The sequence below is a fragment of the Pseudorca crassidens genome, chromosome 15 (genome assembly GCF_039906515.1).
Source record: "Pseudorca crassidens isolate mPseCra1 chromosome 15, mPseCra1.hap1, whole genome shotgun sequence".
Lineage (NCBI taxonomy): Eukaryota > Metazoa > Chordata > Mammalia > Artiodactyla > Delphinidae > Pseudorca > Pseudorca crassidens.
Window position 1 is genome coordinate 28,733,525 of NC_090310.1, and position 21,561 is coordinate 28,755,085.

General features: G+C 48.3%; 1 protein-coding gene across 4 annotated transcripts in view; it reads right to left on the minus strand.

Moving 5' to 3' along the window:
- SNX29 (sorting nexin 29) overlaps positions 1-21,561 on the minus strand; it is a 552,359-nt gene that overhangs the window by 89,305 nt on the left and 441,493 nt on the right. For all 4 annotated transcript variants that reach the window (XM_067706614.1, XM_067706617.1, XM_067706618.1 and 1 more), the window contains one exon: positions 2,539-2,679. In XM_067706614.1, the coding sequence (XP_067562715.1) occupies positions 2,539-2,679 (141 nt within the window). The remainder of the gene's footprint in view (positions 1-2,538; positions 2,680-21,561) is intronic.

Sequence of the window (21,561 nt, forward strand, 5' to 3'; positions counted from 1 at the left end):
GTACTTAGGACTGGTGTTGTTCTTGGCAACTCTGCCTTGTAAGTGTTGCCTAACTATAAGGCTTGAGGAGACATGGAGTGGGGAGGGCGTCCCTTTGGGCTGCAGAGAAATCATTCAGCAAGTGTGGGTCCCAAAGGCGTCCACATCCTAATCCCAGAGCCTGAGAGCATCTTACCTTACATGGCAAAAGGGACTTTGCAGAACGTGAGGTAGGAGATGATCGTAGATTATCGGGGGCGGGGGGCTGGGAGGGCACTGTGGTCACAAAGGTCCTTATTAGAGGAAGAGGAGTCAGAGAAGGAGATGTGACTACTATCTAGACAGAAGCAGAGACCAGAGTGATGTGATTGTGGCTTTGAAGACAAAGGGGGCCACAAGCCAAGGGCCTCTAGAAGTTGCAAAAGGCAAGACTCCTCTGGAGCCTCCAGAAGGAGCGCAGCCCTGCCCGTGCCTTAACTGGAGCCCAGAGAGACTAGTTTTAGATAATAAACCTGAACTGTTTTAGGCCACTAGATGTGTGGGAATTTGTTACAGCAGCCATAGGAAGTGAAAACACAGTGAACGACAGACATGTCCCCAGTTCAGCCTTGTATAATTCCCTCAGCAATACCGCATTCCCTGCAGGTATCGTGGAAGGGCTGCTTCCGTGTAATGCTCTCTGCAAATGAGAACATCTTACAGGGATAATATGCTGGTTATGTAGAATTTTGTTCTGTGACATTTTAAGACATTCTGGATGGGTCCCAAGATTTGTATGAGCCTGCAAGTCATGAGATTAAATCAGTATATAGTCCCCCCACCTCTTTTCATTAAGAATTATTGTACTCCTTGCTATGAACAAGTATAGAATTTCTAAGTCTTCCGTTTTTATGGGCTCAACTCTACTTTCCTTCAACAGAAAAAAAAAAAGAACAACAGGTTTATTCTGGGCCTGAGATAAACCTGCTTCATAACTGTTTAAATTATGCTCCAGCACACCCTGATGTGATCAGGTTTCTAATCTGGTTTAAACACAGAAATCGCTGAAGATGTAAACGTAACGGTCAATAACAGTTTTCTCTCTGGAATTCCCAAGTGTGGGGAGTGGGTTATGGAAACTCTTGCTCTGGGTTTTCTATGATAAAGACTGTAGGAAATCCTAGGCAGGGCGCCTCCTCCAGAGACAAACTAGGAAATTCACAGCTAATGGAATCTGCACAAGCTTTGTCAATGTGATGGTGCTTGGTCCCCACACTTCCTGTGCTTCAGCACCACCCAGAGAGCTTGTTAACCCACGCTGCTGGGCCCCAGCCCCAGAGCCTGTATTCCAGCAGGTGCAGGATGGAGCCTGAGAATCTGTATTGCTAACAAGCTCCAGGTGAGGCCCACGCTGCTGACCAGGAGCCACACTCTGAGAACCACAGGAGGAGAGGAATGCCTCCTATCCAAGGCCCGTTTCCTCCCAGGCCCTGAGAAGGGTCCACGTTACCTCCTCTGATTCGACTGCCCCGCCGAGCTAGTTAATACACTGCAATTGATGAAATGTCTCTGTCTCCTACTTGACAGGAAGCCAGGGGTTCTCCGGCTTGGCCGCATCCAGGAGCCACCTGGAGAGCTTTTAAATCCCTCAGCGCGCAGGCCTCACTCCAGACCAATGAACTCGGGATGGGGCTGGGGGGTGGGCAGGTCTCAGAGGTTTTAAAGCTTCCCAAGTGATCCAAAGCACAGCCAGGATGGAGAACGGCTGCAAACGTGATGGAGGACAGAACGATGCTGACCGGCTGAGGCAGACAACACAATGGGGCCCGACGCCTGGCTCGGCTGTCATCTTCGGTGCCCCTTGCACTGTGACACTTAACTGGTGCTCAATAAATGCCGGCTGGATGAATGAATGAACGCTAATCGACCAGCAAGCATGCGCGGGGCAAGCGCCTCCTTTCTCCAGGGTACTTGGAGAATACATAGAAACAAATTAGGTCATTATCAATGACTAAACTTCATGAGGCAGTAATAATAAAAGGAGCTCCTCTGAGAAAGCCCTGCCTGGGAAATAACTCCATATTCTTAAGTCCAAGTAAATATCATGACAACCATGGATAAAAACTAGAAAACTTTTTTTTTTTTGGTCCAGAATAGGAGCTGGCAAACTATGCCCCACGGGCCAGGTCCAGCTGCCACCTCTTCTTAAAAGTAAAGTTTCACTGGCACACAGACGCACCCATGTGCACCCATGCTGTCTGCAGCTGCTGCCGCGAGGGCGGAGCTGGGTAGTTTTGGCTGATGGTACGGTGCGCAAAGCCAGAATATTTACTCTCTGGCCCTTTAACAGAACAGCCCCTGCCTTAGAGAAATGAGAGGACGGACACAGACGAAACATAATGCGATTGTCTTTAGGCGGGCGGAATGATGGGTAACTGTTTTCTTCATTCCTATTTTTTCTCATATTAGCCAACTTTTTGAGTTAAATAAAGGAGCACATACGTTTAAATCACCAATGGAAGGAGAAGACAGAGGCACCAGTTGGAGAGTTGCCTGGCCCCGGGCAGTGACGGTACCTACCTTGTTTCCAATGGCCTTTTTGGGTGGGAAGTTGTAGGCCCTCACTTGAGGGTACTTGTCCTGTAACTTGTGGTGCAAACTCCTGAACTCCGTGTACCGCCGATAGACGTTCCACTCATTGTCTTTTATCCGGATGTAGACCTTTCGAGAAAAGGAAAGAGCAAGAAAATGTAAATGTCTCTTAAAGCTCTCATTACAAAGGGGTGGGATTCTGGCAACGCTCCCCTCAGGAAAACCAGCTCTGCAAGAGCAGGGCCACACCCCACCTCCCGTGTCACTGGAGGCCCAGCGCCGGCACGGAGGAGGGACTCAGTGTACTGAGTGTACCAATGGGTACACGAGAGAACGACTCCATCAGGCAGGCTGCATATTCATGAACATCAGTTTCCCAGTATCAGCAGAAATCCGCAGCCCAATGAATCTTAGAGACACATTTTTCATACTTTTGTCACATGCATATTGTAATGGTGACGGATTGCGGGGGAGAGACCATTCATCCTCGCTGGCCATGTGTTTCCTCTTCTGTAAAATGGAGCTAACAGCACCTCCTCCCAAGGTGGTGCAGAGAACAGTCAGACATAGAAGCCATGCAGCTGTGCCTGGGATCACACAGACTAGCACGCAGAGGGGGCGGTATCAATCTCGGGAGGGAAGGAAGGAGGGAAGGAAGGAAGGAGGGAAGGAGGGAGGGAGGGAGGGAAGGAGGAAAGGAAGGAAGGAAGGAAGGAAGGAAGGAAGGAGGGAGGGAGGGACGGAGGGAGGGAGGGAGGGAGGGAAGGAAGGAAGGAAGGAGGGAGGGAGGGAGGGAGGGAGGGAGGGAGGGAGGGAGCCAGAACTGAGATCAGCCCAACTGGATGGAAGGTCACATCAAGATGGATGAACACACTTGGGGCATGAAACTTCTTTATTATAATCAAGATGTGACTCTCAAGAGAACATTCTAGGGATATAAAATGTAAGGGCTATTTCACCTGCTTTTTTTTTTTTTACAGGCCCTCACACCTTCCAGGGACACACAGCAGCTACGTCTCAAGGCAAAATAGAGAACTGAGAGAGAGATCAATGCATTTTTAAAAAATTACGTGAGTTAAGAATAACCCAGAGAGGGCTTCCCTGGTGGCGCAGTGGTTGAGACTCCGCCTGCCGATGCAGGGGACACGGGTTCGTGCCCCGGTCCGGGAAGATCCCACATGCCGCGGAGCGGCTGGGCCCGTGAGCCATGGCTGCTGAGCCTGCGCGTCCGGAGCCTGTGCTCCGCAACGGGAGAGGCCACAACAGTGAGAGGCCCACGTACAGCAAAAAAAAAAAAAAAAAAAAAAGAATAACCCAGAGAGTGAAGTCTCTGATGATAAACAGCTATTGTAATCTGCAATCAGCGAATGTCAATACACATCTTAAAATCTCTTTAACCATAGAAGTAGGCATCTCTAATATGAATGATAAATTCTGCGTCTACATAAAAACCACCCTGTATCCCCAAATGCAAACATCATGTATTTGAACTTTGGTAAGGCAACCATCAACGTCTCTCACAATATTCTTGTGAACATGATGAAGGAAGGATAATTTAAACCAAAGAATTCCAATCAATGGATGGAAGTTGCCGGTGGAATTAGATGGAGAAACAGAGGCCTGTCAAGTTTGTTAGAAGCCCCCAAGCTTCTAACAAACAGACAGTAAATACACTGAATGACAGACATCAAGTGATCTCAACTGGCCTAAGGAACGAGTTTAATGCAACATGATGAAATTTTAAAAGATCAGTGTCAGATTTTACAATATAATCCAAAAAGCCAACACTGTAAGTATAAGGTGGGGGAGATACGGCACAGCAATGGCCTGTGGGACAAAGACTTATGGATTTTAGTAAATTCAAGCTAAGTGAATAATGTGAAAGGACCACCAAAAAAGCCTATGTACTATTTAGACCTCATTAAAAGGTACAGTTTAACTTCTAGAATAAAGAGGTTGACAAGTCTTGCTCTATTCTAAATCGACCACACCAACTTAGTTAGGTTTTGGTTGCCACCTGTTAAAAGATGAACTGAAGTAGGTTCAGAAAGGCCCAGATCACTTGCTACTCAGTGTGGTCCACAGACCAGAAGCATCGGCATCACGTGGTCAGATGGTAGAAATGCTACACCTCAGGCTCCACCCAGGTGCACTGATTCAGAATCTGCATTTTAAGCAGAACCCCCAGTGGTTCATACACACTTTAAAGTTTAGAAGCACAGGTCCTAGGAGCTGATTTGCAAACAAATTATCAGAAGGAAGATGGAAGACACTGGAGAATGATACCCTGAGTGTCAAGGTGGAGAAAGTAGAGATCTCTGAATTCCTGGGAAGGCTATAATGAGGAAGAGGAAAGACCAAGATGATGTGTCCTGGATGATTCCAGGAGACAAACTTCCAGCAGATAGAAACTAGAGAAAGACAAATTTCATTAGGAAAGAACTTTGTGGCAGCCAAAGCTGCCCAGAGAGGAAAAGGTATGTCTCCAAAGGTTTCTTGGCACTAGGTGTTCAAGCAGTAGTATGACGACTAATAGGACTGCTAACACAATTCTGCAAGGATTTGCTTGACAACAGTGAAGGATACATTAGACCCCAGAAGTATCTGGAAAGGCCTGGCTAGTTGTGGAGAAGAGGGACTTCAGGCATTCAACCTCCAGAGACTGAGACATGATGGATCAGTTAGCAAATAAACGCAGCAGAGCTCACGGGACTTTAATGCAGCTCATTTGGGGCATTCTTTGGGTCCTCCCACGTCACAGCAAGTGCCAGTTGCCCACTCAGTATCCATTTCCCCCCAGTATTTCTGGGGATAGCAATGTGTTCAGAAAGCAAAAAAAAATTTAACTGCGTTTTCCTGTGTCCCTTGCAGATAAGAGTGGCTAATGAGATGTAAGAAAGCTCTTAGGAGAGAGCTGACTCAGCTGACAAGTGTCTTCTTACTCTTCTCTCTTTTTCTTTCTTTCTCAAACGCAGATGTGAAGACGGGAGCTCCAGCAGTCATTTTTTGATCATGAGGCGATCTTGAGAATGGAGGTAGACGCTAGAAGGACCATGGGTCTCCGATGGCATTATGGAGTCACCACACCAAATCCTAGACTATTGATTCAAAACTTGTTTTTTTTTAAACAAAAGAGACATATTCACCTCTAATTTGTTCAAGCTAATGTCTTAGAGGTCTTTGTACAAGTGGCTGGATACAATTGTGCTCTGATACATCTTGAATGGACTGTATCTGCCTGTAGTATATTCTTACACAAGTTCAAATATGCCCTGGAGAGTGGCAAATTCAATTGCTTATCTGATCATCATGCACAAAACTAATTATCTACATCAGAGGAGGTAAACTATGGCCCTGTGGTTCAAATCCAGCCATATCTACTTGTTTAGCTATTGTTCACAGCTGCTTTCGCAATACAATGGCAGAGTTGAGCAGCTGCAACAAAGACCATGTGGCCTGCAAAGCTGAAAATATTTACTTTCTGGCCCTTTACAAAGTAACTTTTCTGATCCCTGATTTAGATACTCAGAAAGTCCTCATTATTGTTATTTTTCTACCAACATATCCAAATCTAGTGTGGAGAGGGGCAGTGCTTTCCAAATATTACCAGCCCTTGGGTGGGCCACATTAACCATCTGGGAACCAAGAATAGTGTTCCAAAGCTTTCCCGGTGATTCTGATGAGTGGGTGTTACAGTCTGAATGTTTGTGCCCCACCTGTACATGTTGAAATCCTAACCCCAGTGTGGTGGGGCATCGGGAGGTGATTAGGTCATGAGCGTGGAGTCCTCATGAATAGGATTAGCGCCCTTATAAAACGGGTCCCAGAGCGATCCCTTGCCTCTTCTGCCACGTGAGGACAGTGAGAAGACAGCTGTCTATGAACTAGGAGGCAGGTTTTCAGCAGACACTACATCTGCTGGTGCCTTGATCTTGGACTTCCCAGCCTCCAGAACTGTGGTCTATAGTTGTTACAGCAGCGCAACTGGACTAGACAATGGGCAATTTGGGGAACCCCTGAGGTAAAGCACAGACCACTCCTCCTCTCTATGTGTTTCCATGTCTATAAAATGGAGCTGATTAACAGTGCCTGCTTGCAAGGCAGTATGGAGAATCTTCAGGTATATAGGACATACAGCTATGCAAGGCATCACAAAGACCAGCAAATTGATTTGGGGAAAGAGGGAGAGGCCAGAGTTGAGATCAGCCCAACTGGATGGAAAGTCACATCCAGATGGGATAAGCATAACTGGGGCATAAAATGTCTTTACTTTAATCAAGAGAACACTCTGGGGGTACAACATACGAGGGCTGTTTCATCAGCTTTTTCCAGGCCCTCGTACCTTCTAGGGACACCCAGCAACTACATCGCAAGGGAAAACAGTAGGAGAGAGATCAATGCATTTAAAAAATTACATGAGTTAAGCACAGCCCAGACAGTAAAATAGTGATAAATAGCTCTTATAATCTGCCATCAGTGAATGTCGATACACATCTTAAAAACCTCTCACGTAACGATAAAAATTGGCAGCTCCACTGTGGGTTATAAATTGTGATTCTACATTTTATAACACATTCAAGAGCCAAATGCTTCACTCTGTGAAAGCGTTGAGTCCTTCCTGCTTCTCTGACGGCCTGTCCCTGGCTTTCCATGTGGGCACCTCTTCTGCCCATGCCTTAAACGTGGAGATTTTCCCAAGGCCCTCCTCTGCCCTCCACAAGTGGTCCACTCCCACGCCTGTACATTTCACTCTTAGCTCAATGACGCTCAAATTTTTGTCTCTAGTCTGGACCTCTGATGTAAACTCCAGACTCAGACTTGATAAAGCTCTTCGTGTCTACGTCTGCACTCGGGACCTGCACCTTGCTCTCTTGGCGAACGGACCACCGAGTTGCCTGACTCAGAAATCTGGGCATCAGCATTGACCAGCGCTGCTCTTCACCTCCACGGCCAAGTACTGAACAGCAGGGCCTGCCAAGCCCACCTCCAGAGTGAGCCCCGCCCCTGCCTGGACCACTACAGCAGGCTTCCAGTTGCTCTTCTGGCCTCCCTTGTTTTCCCATTCAATTCATTTTCACCTCCCTGTTCAAACTCCTTCAGTGACTGTCCGTGAAGAACACTCGTGCCAGAGACTGGGTTCGGGGGTAGGTACAGTGGGCTTGGAAGGCTCTTGCGTCATTACAGTCATCTTACTTCAGGCCCCACCCTTCACTCTGGCAAACCAGGATCATGCCAACTTGCCTGCATTTTCTTAAAATTCTTTAATTCTTAAAATTAAAAAAAAATCCTTTAATTTCTTAAATCCTTAAAAGTTTCTTTACAACCAGGATGGTGCCAATTTGCTTGCATTCTTTAAAACATCCTTAAAAATGTTCAGATCAGAGCAAATATCCTGTCCTAGAAATAGCATCATCCCTTGCCTTCCAACTCTCTCCGAATTGTACCCCCTGCTCCGGGGGACAGCAGGCATTCAAGAACTCAGAATTTCAGAACGCCAGGATTAGAAAGGACCTCAGAAACCATTAGTTCAACCCTTCCTTTCACAAGTCATAGGACTGCTGTGACAAATACTCTCTCCTCATCCCATATCCTCCTTGATGTCTGGCTCCAGAGGGCCAATGGCTTGGGGAAAGCCACCTGGACTGAGGATTTGAATAAACACTCCGGAGACAGGGAAGGTCACAGGCATGATGACCCGGGCAGGGAGGGGAGCAAGATCCTGGTGGTGGACAGGAGGGGATCTGACGTCATCAGAGTGTGATCAGTAAGGAGACGCAATGCATGGAGGTGGCTAAGAGCACAGACTCTGCAGCCAAACTCCCGAATTCAAACCCGGGCTCTGCTGGTGCACTAACTGTGTGCCCTGAGGAAGTCACTTCACTTCCCTGTGCCTCCACTTCCTCCTCTGAGAAATGAGGATATTCCCTCCCTCGTTGGGTCTTGGGAGGATTAAATGGATTCACACGTATAATGGGCTTAGAACAGGGCCTGGTACATAGAAGATGCCATGTACGTGTTTGATAAATACTTTAAAATGTAACCTATTGGTCAGATTGACGCTGGGAATTGACGAAGATTTGGATTTCGTAAGTCTCTGATCTTGGTGGTCAGCGTTAACATTCATCCCCTCCAATGGTTTGACTGACGGGAACTGGCTGGCTCATGAACTGTAGGGGAATCCCAGAAACTCACCATCTCCACCACCTACCAGTTATGTGATGTCAGGCAAATTGCTTCTGAGTCTCAGTTTACTCATCTGAGAAATGGATACAATCCAAGAAAAAACCATGCCTGAAAGCATTCATAAAAATGCCATAAGGGTTAACTGCTGTTGCTACTATTATTATTACTGTTATTGTTACCACCACCATCATCAAAAGCATGAAGTTCTGCAAAGCGGAGGAAGCACTGCCACTGAAGTCACACCTGTCTAAGCGTTACGATCTCCACCACAGGAGCTCGGCTTAATAAAGGACAAGTATGCAGGTTACTGCTGAGCCTTAGACCAAGAGCTTCGAACAAATCATGCTGTGGGTCATTAAAAACTTTAAATAAAAATACAAATTATCATGCCCCACCCCTAAAAAGCTCCACAAACGTAAATCCCCAAACACATTTCTCAGGAGTACGTGAAAGCAGCTCTGGCCCTGAGACTGGATGGCATGGCCCCTCTAGCCACCGTGTGTGCTCCTGGGAGGACACCTGCTTCTCCCGGGCCTCGCTTCCTCCTGCATAAAATGCAGGGGTCGAACTAAACGGCCTTAGGTCCCTTCACATGCCCCCAGTTCTGGTCCTCTGAGTCCTCAGGTGATTCATAAACCCCATGGACTTCACTGGGCCTCTTCCACCCACATTCACTCCCGTTTCATTGCGGAGACCAAGGTGTTCATGGTATCAGGCAGGAGGTCTGACCTCAGGCTTGAGTTAGGAGGATTCATACTCAACGGGAAAGGCAACAGCAGTACCATCCCCGGAGCCTCTTTCTTGAAAGCTCAGCTGTTTGGGTCTCCCTGCCAAGCAGAAGAGCAGCCTCCTGGGAACACTGGGTGGGGAGAACTGATGCCCAAGGGAGAACCAGGGGCAGAGAGGGTTCCAGGTGCTTCCGTCAAGTTTAGACTGTCCTGCCTCTGCTAGCATCATTAGACTGAGTCCCTCTCAGAGGTGAAAAGTGGCCAGTGGGCATTTCTGGCACCTGCCTCTGTTCCAGCTGGAGGCCATTTGATAGCGAGGGGAGGGGAGCTAGTCACGGAGCCCGTGGAGACCAGCAATACCCTTCCAGTCAAGCACCCCCTGTTCTCAGCTTCTGCTGTTGTCTGGATGTCAATCAAATCCTGATCTCTCCGGTTAGCAGTCAACGTTATGAAGCTCAGTGAGAAACCCAGCAAGAGTCAAGTACACTGACAGACCCAAGAGAGTAAAACAGTGTTTTTCAGAATTCCAATAAGATAAATACCTTCAACGCTAACACTTGCCATTTATGAAGCAACTACTATGTGCTGGGCACTCCGCACGCCTCACCTCTTATCCTCACATGAGTCTGCAAGGCACGGTGTGAACTTGCCCCTTCTCCAGATGAAGACGTGGGCTCAGAGGGGGTGTATCACTTGTGCAGGGGAGGTGGGGAAATGGAGGACTGAACCCAGGTCTGCCCGATGTCTAAGGCCCGGCCCTTTCTATTACAGCACATTGCTGCAGAACCCAGGCTCCTGAGGACCCCAGGGACCCCAAGCCATCAACGCTGGCAACTGGCAAGGAAGGTCCCTGCTCAACAGGTCTGAGGCCCAAATGCCCCTCGCCTGGGCAGATCATGTGTCCTCACAAGAGTCTCCTTGGTACCAGATGCTTCAATTGTGCTTCCTCACTCATGCCTGTCCCTCCAGGAATCTAATGCCATTAAAATCGCCCAGAATTACCTGAACTATCCACCCTCAGCAGCCATGCTTTTAAGCATCTGAAAAGGGGAAACTTTCTCTGCAAGTGAAGTTGTCCTTGAATTATACTTAACCAAACTGTGCACTTATTTCACTGAAGAATTCACAGGGCTTATGTCCAAAATTACCAGGTTTTTGTTCTTGCTTTGTTTTGTTTTTTTAAAGGGCTCACCCCCTCTAAATTAGGTTCGATGGGCCCCAATTCCAGCTGCTTGAGCCGTAAGGATACCAAATCCTTGGAGGAATAAAAAGAGTTGACCTCTTCTAGCAAAACCAAGTTCCCTTTTAAAATAAGCAATAAAGAGACACTTCAAGTCCAATCTCCTCGACTCAGCAAAAGAAAAATAAAATAGGAGGGTGATATCTGTAATCAGGAATTGGGGCAAATTCTCTTTTCTCTCTTTTAAGAGAAACTTGGAATCTTGAGGTTTCTTTTCCATTGGGAAGAAGGACCCCAAGATGCCTGTAATAATCCTGTGGGGGGAAGAGAGGTTAAGTGGGGGAGGAGGCAAAAACCTCGGCCTGGATGAGCTGAATCCAGAACAAACTCTTGTGTAGACAGTCCCTCTGGGAAACACTCACTGAGAAGATGAAGACCGTCTGCCAGGCTGGGGCATTCCCATCAGCCCCCTGTGCCCCTCACCCGTCAGCACCACCCATCCGCTCTGCGGGGCGCTCTCCCCAGCTTCTTTCACCTGCTTTTGTACTTCATCTAAATGGACTCCCACAGAGTGTGCTCCTTGGTGTCTGGTTCCTTTCACTCCATACTGTGCTTATGGGATGTTTCTATGTGGTGTGGAGAGCACTCACATGTTCCTGCTCACCGCCTATCCACGGTATGGATACCCCACAGCTCATACACCCGCTGTGCTGGGATGGGCATTTGGGTTGTTTCCAGTTGGGGCTGTTATGGGTAAGGCAGCTCTGGGCATTGATGCACTTGGCTTTTGCACTCATTTCTTTTGGGATCATAGATCTAAATGTGAAAGGTAAAATCAGAAAGCTACCAGGATAACAACCTCGAAGGATATCTTCACGACCTTGGGGATGGGTAAGGATTCCTGCTCACAGCTCAGAAGGGCACAATTCTGGGTGCTGGAAATGTCCTATATCTCTGGGCAGTGGTTACATGGATATACACAGAAGTAAAAGTTAACTGAACTATAAATTTAAGATTTATGCATCTATGGATAAACGACAAGGTCCTAATGTACAGCACAGGGAACTATATTCAATACCCTGCGATAAACCACAACGGAAAAGAATATAAAAAAACAATGTCTCTATGTGTATAACTGTGTCACTTTGCTGTACAGCAGAGATGGGCACGACATTGTAAATCAACTAGACTTCAGTAAAAAAAAATTTATGCATCTGATGGTATTTATATTAAACCTGGATGTAAAAGCGAAAGTCAAAAAAAGCCATGCCTACACTATCCTCAGGAGAGTGAGTCTTACCCTAACTTACGATGGTAGGACGTCTAAGCTAGTCTGTGAGCAGCCATGTAGACCTGACATACAGTCAGATGCCAGTGCTGAGGGGGGTCCAGGGATGGGACTCTGGCCTCAGGGAGACCTCAGTCTGAATCCCAGTTCCACCTCTTGTTAGCCAAGCCATCCCAGGTAGGTTAATTCACCTCTTCAAGCCTCGATTCTCTCTCTCTCTATATATATATATATGAACAAAGGAGGGAGCAGGCAGAGAAGGAAGAAGGGGAGAGGGAGAATGAAGATTGAAGAGCTTGTTCTCAGTGGGCTGAAATCCCAGATCTGCTTCAAGGGTCTGCCGAGCACAGGCTCTTTAGCCAGCAGCATACTGGATGTTAGGCACGTCTGAGGCCTGTCCTTCAAGGCAGAAGAGCACAGAGAAAGGGCATGGGCTATACAAGGAGCGAGGCCTGGATTCAAATATTCCACCTCAAGCCTCAGCTTCTCAATCTGTAAAATGGGGCCAAGACCAATCATGCCGGGAGGTTGTGAGATGCTGTGCCTGGTAGGCAGGCAGCAATGGCAGCTGTTAATATGGTAACCCCATCACCTTCATCATCATCTGCCTTTGTGTACATGAACTTCGCTATTACAGAATTAGGGGTAATTACAGGGTGCGCAGTCATGAAATTAAAGCAGGTAATTACCATGCCTAATGAATTGTCAAATGCTGGGCAGGCGAGGAAACAAACATAACGCACGGTCTGTGGGCTGGGCAGTTAAGCATCCCCTCTGCTTCCAAAAAACTGTCAACAGCAACAGTGGAGTTCAGTAAACGACTTTCTGGGGCGGGTTTTCAAGTATGCAAACAAAACCTAGGAAGTGCTGCTGGGGCTTCTGACTCAAGACGAGCTCGGTGCACAGGCACCTGTACAGCCCCTGTCACACAAGCACCAAGGTTCCCAGACAAGTTGCTATTTTAGGACAGGGACCTCATGATGGATGCTACTAACCTCTGCAGAAAAACCTGCTAATGTGAACGCAGCAAGAACCCTGAAATAAATGTTCATTTACACACTGCTTGTTTGGAAACTTCCTTCGTCATAGATCCAATGCCCGCCTCTCTGTTTCCAGCTTCAGGTGACTTCTCGTTATCCACACTCCTCCACCTTAGAACCAAATGCTTTTTTTACGTGTACTGTGATATTCAAGAGTGAAAGCTAAATTACGTGAGCGTCCTCAGACTTAGGGAAGATGATGTACCATTTAGTAGTGCCAATCGTGTGCCAGACATTTTACTTACAATTTTCACCAAAGTCCTGAAATTTTATATGCCTAAAAAAATGGAGGCTCGGAGTAACTAAGCAACGTGCCTAAAACGAGCCAGGAAGCAAGGAGAAGAACCAGAACTGGGCCTTACATTGCCGCTACACCCAAGCCTATGTCGCATAGTCTCCGCCCCAGAGAAAAGCAAGCACTATAAACTCTAAACTCAGACGCCCTTTAGGAGGACTGTTAAATGCCAAGAGTCAGACGACATGAGGATAAGAAAGACTCTTTTAAAAATGGCTTTAGGTTCCTGATTCATTTTGCTTCCTTAATATCCAAGGAAGGAAATGATCTGTGTTTTGGTTGGCGGCCTGTGTTAATGGATCCGAATAAAACTTTCCTCTTAGTGAAATGGCTTCATGTGTTATTAACTATAAGTGTCCTTGTTGCTAGAACAAAATGCCTGAATTACCGTATGACCACGCTGATGGAGTGATATTATTGCAGCCAAATGCCGAGAATAAGATGAATAACTTAGCCAGAAAAATACCGACTCTTTGGTTCGCTGGGTTATGTAGATGAGGCAGACTTGTAAAGGCGAAAATCCATTATTTACCAAGAATCACCAACATCACCCCACATTCCTTTTAAAGAAGGATAGAGAATTAGCAGCTTAGAAGTGGAATAGGCCCCGCCCAGTCTCTGCTCCACCTGGAACGGCGACGCTACAGTGATGATTGACGCTGGCTGAGGGGCAGACGCTTCGTTTCAGGGACTGCATCACGGTGTACACGCCATGTTCCAGCCTGAGCTCTACTGTCTCTGGACATGTCCCCAGTCTCACGCATGGCCAGGAGGACCCAAAGGCCACCATTTGCAGCAGATGGCACCTGGCTTGGTTTCAGAAGTGATGAGAGCTAGACACTGGGATCAGGGCATCGACTTTTTCTTCCAGGCCCTGCTCAGGGCAGTTGTCTTCTTCCCCCACCCGCTCTGGCCCCTAATCAGAACTGGGCATTCCCTCCTCAGAGTAACCACTGGTGCCTCTTACGTACCAAGCTCAGGGCTGGGCTCCAGGGGTATCACGGAGAATAAAACCAGGCCTAATCCTGCCCTCCTGGAGCCAGGGAAGTTGGCCAGGGAAGACAGCTGCCCTTATGCAAATAATCACACATATGAACATATTTCACATGGACAAAGCATGTCATGGTTCTTGCAGCTATGCCAGGCCTGGGAGTGGGGTTAGGTTAGCCAAGTAGGGAGGTTTTGACCTGGGACAAAAAGCAACGAGTCAGAATGGACCAGTCATGGAAGGGAAACGGCTCTGGGGCAAAGGGCGGGGCACGCTCAGATGCCAACATCTGGCAGAAGGAGAAGTAAAAGGAGGCCAAGGCAGCCGGGCAGGAGAACAAGATGGATGTGAAAAGATGCTGGCTGGGCTTCCCTGGTGGCGCAGTGGTTGAGAGTCCGCCTGCCGATGCAGGGGACACGGGTTCGTGCCCCGGTCTGGGAAGATCCCACATGCCACGGAGCGGCTGGGTCCATGAGCCATGGCCGCTGGACCTGCGTGTCCGGAGCCTGTGCTCCGCAATGGAAGAGGCCACAGCGGTGAGAGGCCCGCATACCAGAAAAAAAAAAAAAGATGCTGGAGGTGGGTAGAGCTGGGTTTCAGATGTCATAGATTAGCAAAGCGGCTGGAGCCTCAGGGCCTTTGCTTTTGCTGCTCCCTCTGCCTGGAGTGCCTGCTCCCTCCTCCCGGAGGCTTCTGCATCAGCTGTCCCTGCTGCCCCCCAGCACCAACCAGCACCGGCACACTAGGCACCCACCTCTTCATCTGTTTGTCGTTTGGCTCTCTAAGCCAGAGGGGACGCTCCATCAGGGCAGGGATTGATTTTATCCACCGTTGTACCCACCGCCCCAGGCCAAGGAGGCCCTCAGTATACATCCACTGACAGAAATAAATTTTTAAAAAGAATGGAATGGGTGGATGGATGGAAGGACAGGTCCGACTGGACGCAGGTGCTGTGCTCAGATGTCGGTGAGAGCACTGCCAAGCTCAGGCCCACAAAAGCAGGATGTCTGTCCTCTCCTGTGTCCATGTGTGTCCTTGATGGCTCTGCGTCCAGTGCACGAAGCAGGGGCTGCTCAGAGCACAGGACTGTCATCTTGATCTAACAGATCTGGAGGGGGGATAATGAGAGCACAGACCTCCACTGTAGTGAACGGCAATTTACATAAAAGCGAGGGCTCTTATACTACTTTTAGATTATTGGAGGGAGAACACAGACGTAAGTATCTAAGAGGAGAGGAAACTGTTTTTAACCACTACAGCCCATGAACCATGGCTGGCCCGTTCAACTGTACTTTCATTTGCCATCTTATCTTAGGGAGGCTGAGCCACTGGTCCAACATGAGCTAGTCAGAAGGGGAGTAAACAATGGCACCAGGTCCGCCTGACTCTGGGGCCTGTGTCTTCCCGTTCCCACCCACTAAGCTGGCGACAAAAGTGGGGACTCTGGTCCCTTTGACTCGCTGAGTTCCTGACCCTGGAGCCTACCCTCTGCCTCTAAAATAAAGTCTCTGACTAGATAAGTCATGGGCAGGACTACTTCCAGTGAAGGTCAGATACAGACGGATTCTCACAGAGGATCCATGAGGACAGTGTCCACGTTATGTCACGTCTGCTACGTTAATGGACCTTCCAACTGCCTAGGGCCCACCGAGGCCCACCTAGGACCCCCTGCTCCGCCGGACGCGCACCGCGGCCCCCTCGGTCCCGATCACTGCTAACACCAGCCTCGGCCAGAGGAGAAGACAAGCGTGAAACTGCCTGTGCTCTGGGCTTCACGGCTCTGACCCCGTGCTGGGGCAGAACCCTCCCCGCCTGGGGCCGTCACCTGCCCTTTCAAGGGAGTTGGAGAGCAGAAGGAAGGCAGAGTCACCCTTCCGAGACCCCTGGACTTGAGGGCAGCTGCATCCAACAGCTGCAACTGTGAGTTCTCCCCTGTGCTGTATTTCTCTGCCATGATCCCTACACTGTTGGCCCAATTTTATTAAAAGTTCTAGCCTGGTCTCAGTTGTGCGGAGGGGACACAGGGAGCAGGGCCAGCTGTCTTTTGGGGTTTCAATAGCAAAATTAGAGAAAGCACCGTACCACCCTCCCGCACCCCAAGCTAGAGCAAAGGTGACCACAGGTGGGCCAGGTGCCCAGGAGCCCAGCCATCTATGAGGGTCATCTTCAGCACAGGTAGTAACACCAGGGGCCACAGAGAAAACCACAAGGGACAGTTCCCCGCGTGCACGTGAGACAGTTCCCAGGAAACTCAGAAATAGCTGGAGCCATTGTGATGGGAGCTCATTTTCAGCAATCAAGCTGCCGGGGGCTCCAATGATCACGTTTGGGAAATTTTAAAAGGAAATATGACTTCATCTTGCAGTCACACACCGCGGTCTGGATATCTGAGTCATGCACCTCATACCCCTGGGCCACGTGCTCGGTAACAGACATTTATTTCTAAAGGCTGGCTACTCTGTAGTGCTGAAATTACAAACGGGGTTTTAGACTCACTGAAAAAGCAGTGAAGTCTTCTGCTTCTCTCTTCACGGATATAAATACAGCCAAGTCTTCTGGGGTGTAGGGGAAAGGGGGAAGCAGAAGCTGGACATCTGTTTACTCTGAAATAATTTCAGTTAGAGACCACTTATGATATGACAAGTATGATTCCAATCACATGTGTGTATGTGTGCAATTACATCACTGAAAATAACCAGCAGGATTCGAATCAAAACATTAACAGTGGTTATTTTGGAATGTTGGTCAATTTTTATTATCATTATGGTTTCCCCAGTTTCTCAAACTTCTTGTTTCTACTGAATACTGACTTTGATGATAGAAAAATTAAATGATATATTTCAAGTAAGTGGGACTTCTGGTGGGCTCTGAGAAGACAGTGAAGAGCTCACCCTCCCTCTTCTCTCCAAATGCCACTGGATAAATGTTAGTTGTTTTGAAACGCATGGCCACAGATGCAAAAACAAAACAATCATCTCTGTCATTTAGGAAGAAACCTGCACGAGTGAACGGGGTGGGGAAGCAGGGTCCAGGCCTGGGCTCCAGGGCCAGGGTGTGAGAGGTCGCCTGGGCCCCAGGATCAGGCAGCCCTGCCCATGGCAAGAGACCAAGCTGGGCATGGGTGTGAAGGCAGAACCGGCGCCCAGGATATCTGCGATACTGATCTCCATATACTCCTGCATTCTGTCAATATAACGAAATTGAAAGGAAAACGCTCTTGGAAGATCTGATGTTCCCAATTGCTTCCCAGCCCCAAACAGCTGTGATATTGCTGTGACAGATGGGAAGTTATTTGTCACTCTGTATTCCCAGAGCTAAAGCCTTGGAGAAGGCTGCTGGTGAGGGAAATAGGTTTTAAAAATAGAGTAGGTCCCTTTGCCTCAGAGATAAGGGTCCTGGTGAGAACTTGCTCTCCGGCTGCAAAACTCTGCTTCAGTAGGAAACCAATCCTGCCTCTAATCTCGTCTCAGCGATAAAAGAAGCAAAACCACCTGACAATGACCTTCTAAGCTGAGCTGCACATACGCAGGTATTCAATCTACTTTAGCTCACCCAACGTATACTGAGCACCTACTAAGTGCCAGGACCTGTGCTGGCTGCAAGGAGACAGAGGTGGACCAATAGTTTGGAACTAGTGCTGCCTGGGTTCCCATCTTGATTTCACCGTCTTTATTAGCTGTGAACTTTAGTAATTTGCTAAACCTCTCCATGTGCCTTAACTTCTTAATGTAAAAATGAGGGCAATTTTAGCACCCACCTTCTAGGATTGTGTTTAAGACCGACTACTTTGCTTGGCATGTAAGTATTTAATAAAGGTTGGCTCTTACTCCCCAAAGCTCTGGCCTGCTCTAAAGGTCACACATTAGTGAGGCGGACAGACAAATAAACAGACAAAAACTATAGTCTGGTGGAATCAGTGCTACAACAGAGGGAAGCACAGAAGGCCAGGAGATAAGGAGAAGCAGCATGCAATGAAGTGTGGAGTCCATCAAGGAAAGCTTCCTGGAGGAGGTGATGTCTAAGCAAAGCCTTGAAGGGTGAGGGGAAGGAGGGAAGAGGACAATCCAGGCCAAAGCTGCCAGAGTTTTCTACTTTGCTTGATTACACAGAGACCTTTCCAAATCAAATGTTCCTGAGAATAGAGAAATAGTGAAAATGAAATCGTTATAAAAGAATTTGGTATCTGAACAAGCACTGCACTCAACTCTGAAGATACCAAAGAAATGGCTACCCCCAAAAGATGGTTTTAGGGTTTCCCCTTCTGAATGAAGCGTTTCAGACACATCAGGACTATTCAGCCGCATCTGGCCTCCAAAGACTCGGGCTGTGTGATCAAGCATCTTTCAAGCCAGCCATTCTCGTGTAAACGATGGGCTAGGGAGGCAGTAATTCAGCAAGGAGAGCCGTGAGTGTCACTTTCTAATGTGATTAAGTGATCCTCCTCCTGCTAATTGTCCTTTAAGGGACTGGAATCTGCTCTCGATGTGCACAATTCCATCCACACCAGGCGCGGCTCCATCGCGTGCTGCTTCTGCTCGGGGCACATCGATCCCCCGCAGGAGATGGGCGCGTCTCTCCTGGAGGGAAACCCTGTGAGCTAGTCTAGCGCTGTCCCTGATTTTTCTCTTCCCAGTCATGGACCATTTGACTGCCAGAAAGAAAAAGCCAATGTACGACGGCTTCAGGGAAATGGGGACTTACTGGAAAGATATAAGGGTATCTCAGACAACCAAGAGCTAGATGTGCTACTGGGCCCTCCGAGGGGCTGGACCGGGAGCCAGAAAGCCGTCCAGAACCAGGGTAGGGTGCTGTGCGTCCCACACTCTGCTCATTCTGTCTGCATGCTTGCTTTCCCTACTTTTTGAGCGCATGGTCCAAACACGACACCCCTCAAACCCAGGCCCATATACGTTCAGACTGACCCATTCATGGCTTGCCCAATCCCAAATGTTCCAGGAGAGAGCCTCCACAGTTCCGCCAGAGAACACTGGGCGTTTCTCTCTGCTGAGCACCCATGTCCCCTCCTTCTGGCAGCAGCACCTCAATGCTCCTCTAGGGACCCATTCTCTACCCAACCTCAGTCCCTGGGCTTCCTGTGGACCCCGCTCCGGCTCTGACCCTAGAGGCAGGCATGAGATCAAGGTGTGGCCAATCAGAGCCCTGGGGGCACCACAGGAAGGGCACGTCACCTAAGCCAAGCCAATTGGGAGCCTGCATGACCGGGAAAGGGGTGAGGGGTGTTGTAGTTATATTTGGCCTATGAGGACGTAAGCTCAGAGCTGCTGGAGACACCACAAGAAAGGGAATCTACTAGAAAATAAAGCCATAAGAGAAAGGGAGGGAGGGAGGGTAAGGAGGAGGAGGATGGAGAAAAGTTAAGGGAGGGAGAGTGACTGAGCCCCTGGATCAAGCCACACCTGAACTCGTTAGTCACTTAAGCCAACAAATTCTGTTTTAAGACAACATTTTTTGCTATTTGCAATCAAAAGAACTCAAACCAAAAGAGAATGTGATTACCAGTATCTGTATAGTTTTCCCCTGGGTGGGTGCCCACTCTGGGCCAAGTAGCCTTGGCAAGTGCCTGCCTCTGTGTATCTGTGCAGTGTGTATGTGGGGGGGGGGGGGCAATTCCCAGAGAAGTAGAAGAAGATTGGGGTATCTGTGCAGTGTGTATGTGGGAGGAGGGGGCAATTCCCAGAGAAGTAGAAGATTGGGAAAGTGCCTCCAAGGATCCCTCCTCCTTGGAGGCCTTTAGTTTATTCACACAACACAAAGCTTCTTCTGGTGCCCTTTGCAGTGACTCAGGCAAGTACTGGCTGGGATAACCTTGGAGCCAAGGCAAGAGTACAAATACTTACTCCCTCAGTCTAGAAACAGGAAAGTGGTGACTGCCTAACAAAAAAAATGTGGATAATAAATATAGGACTCTCCAATTAGAAATGATCCTTAATCACATGGCTACGAACTCCCAGGCAGTCACTGCAAAGTATTTTGGTGAGCATGTCAAGACCAGGTTTCTCTTCCTCCTGTGCATTCATTCAAGGTCTCTGTCTGCGTTTCTCCAGAATGCCTCAGCATCCTTGTCTTGGTGTTATGGAAACCGATCCCTCGCTGAAATGCACTTCGGAGGCTTTAGTTAAATAACGTGAGAAAGATGGCGTCGAGCTCGGGCAGAAACGCTACCAGCTGCCAACTCAGCTCCACACAGACTCACGGAGGGAGCGTGGCAGATGCACCCCCGAGAGGCCTGAAAGTTCCTTCACATGCTATCCAGAGCCCAAGGTGAAGCCGCCGCAGCCCTCCCCAAAGCAACCCAGATGCATGTTCTTTTTTACACAGCTGTGAGCCTGTGCTTACGGTCTTTAATCTTCCTCTTTGAAAAGCATCCAATTTAAGAATTTTTGCACTAATCATTTCAGAGTAATGAAAAAACAAACAGAACAATAGAACATTTCAGATGAGAACGCTGTGCACCTCTCTCTAATGTTCGCTTAAAGAGGCATATTAGTCATTAGGAAGAACCCTCTTTTATCTCCCTACACAAGCAAATTTTGCCTGCTTGCAGGCCACAAATATGGTAATACAGTTAATTTGGTCCATGTACTCATTTCTTCCTCATAATGATGTCAACAAGATAGCATTTTTAAAAAAGTTTCTGATGTTCAAGATGGGGCTGGGATGAACATTTGGGAATACCAGGATGTGCTGCTACTTGGTAAGGGAAAGAAAAGAGGGGAAAGGCCTTGCCTGACAGCTCAGCGTACTGCCCACTAAAGAGGGTGGCACGATGGCAGAGGAGCTGTCACAATCAACTCTGGCAATCTCATTCAAACATCCCTTTGGCACCAAGATGCACAAAGCATTTTCTCTAGAGGTCTTTGGTGGAAAGACGATGAAGGTCCCCTGCCTTCTAGGAGTGTATATGCAGGGAAGCCTCGAGCAGTTCTTATCTGCTCGGCCACGTCTCCCTGCAGCTAGGATTCGGACTCCTTCCCCCTTTCCTGGGTCACAAACTCCCTGAAATAATTCATAAAGCCTGGGGATTCTTTCCTGAAAAAAGACAATTATACACACATTCCACTAGGTGCACACGTGCATACACACACACATACACACACACACACACACACACAGCCCTACCAGGTACATACATACACACACACACACACACACACAAGCACACACACAGCCCTACCAGGTACACACACACACACAGACAGCCCTACCAGGTACACACACACACACACACACACACACACACAGCCCTACCAGGTACACACACACACACACACACACACAGCCCTACCAG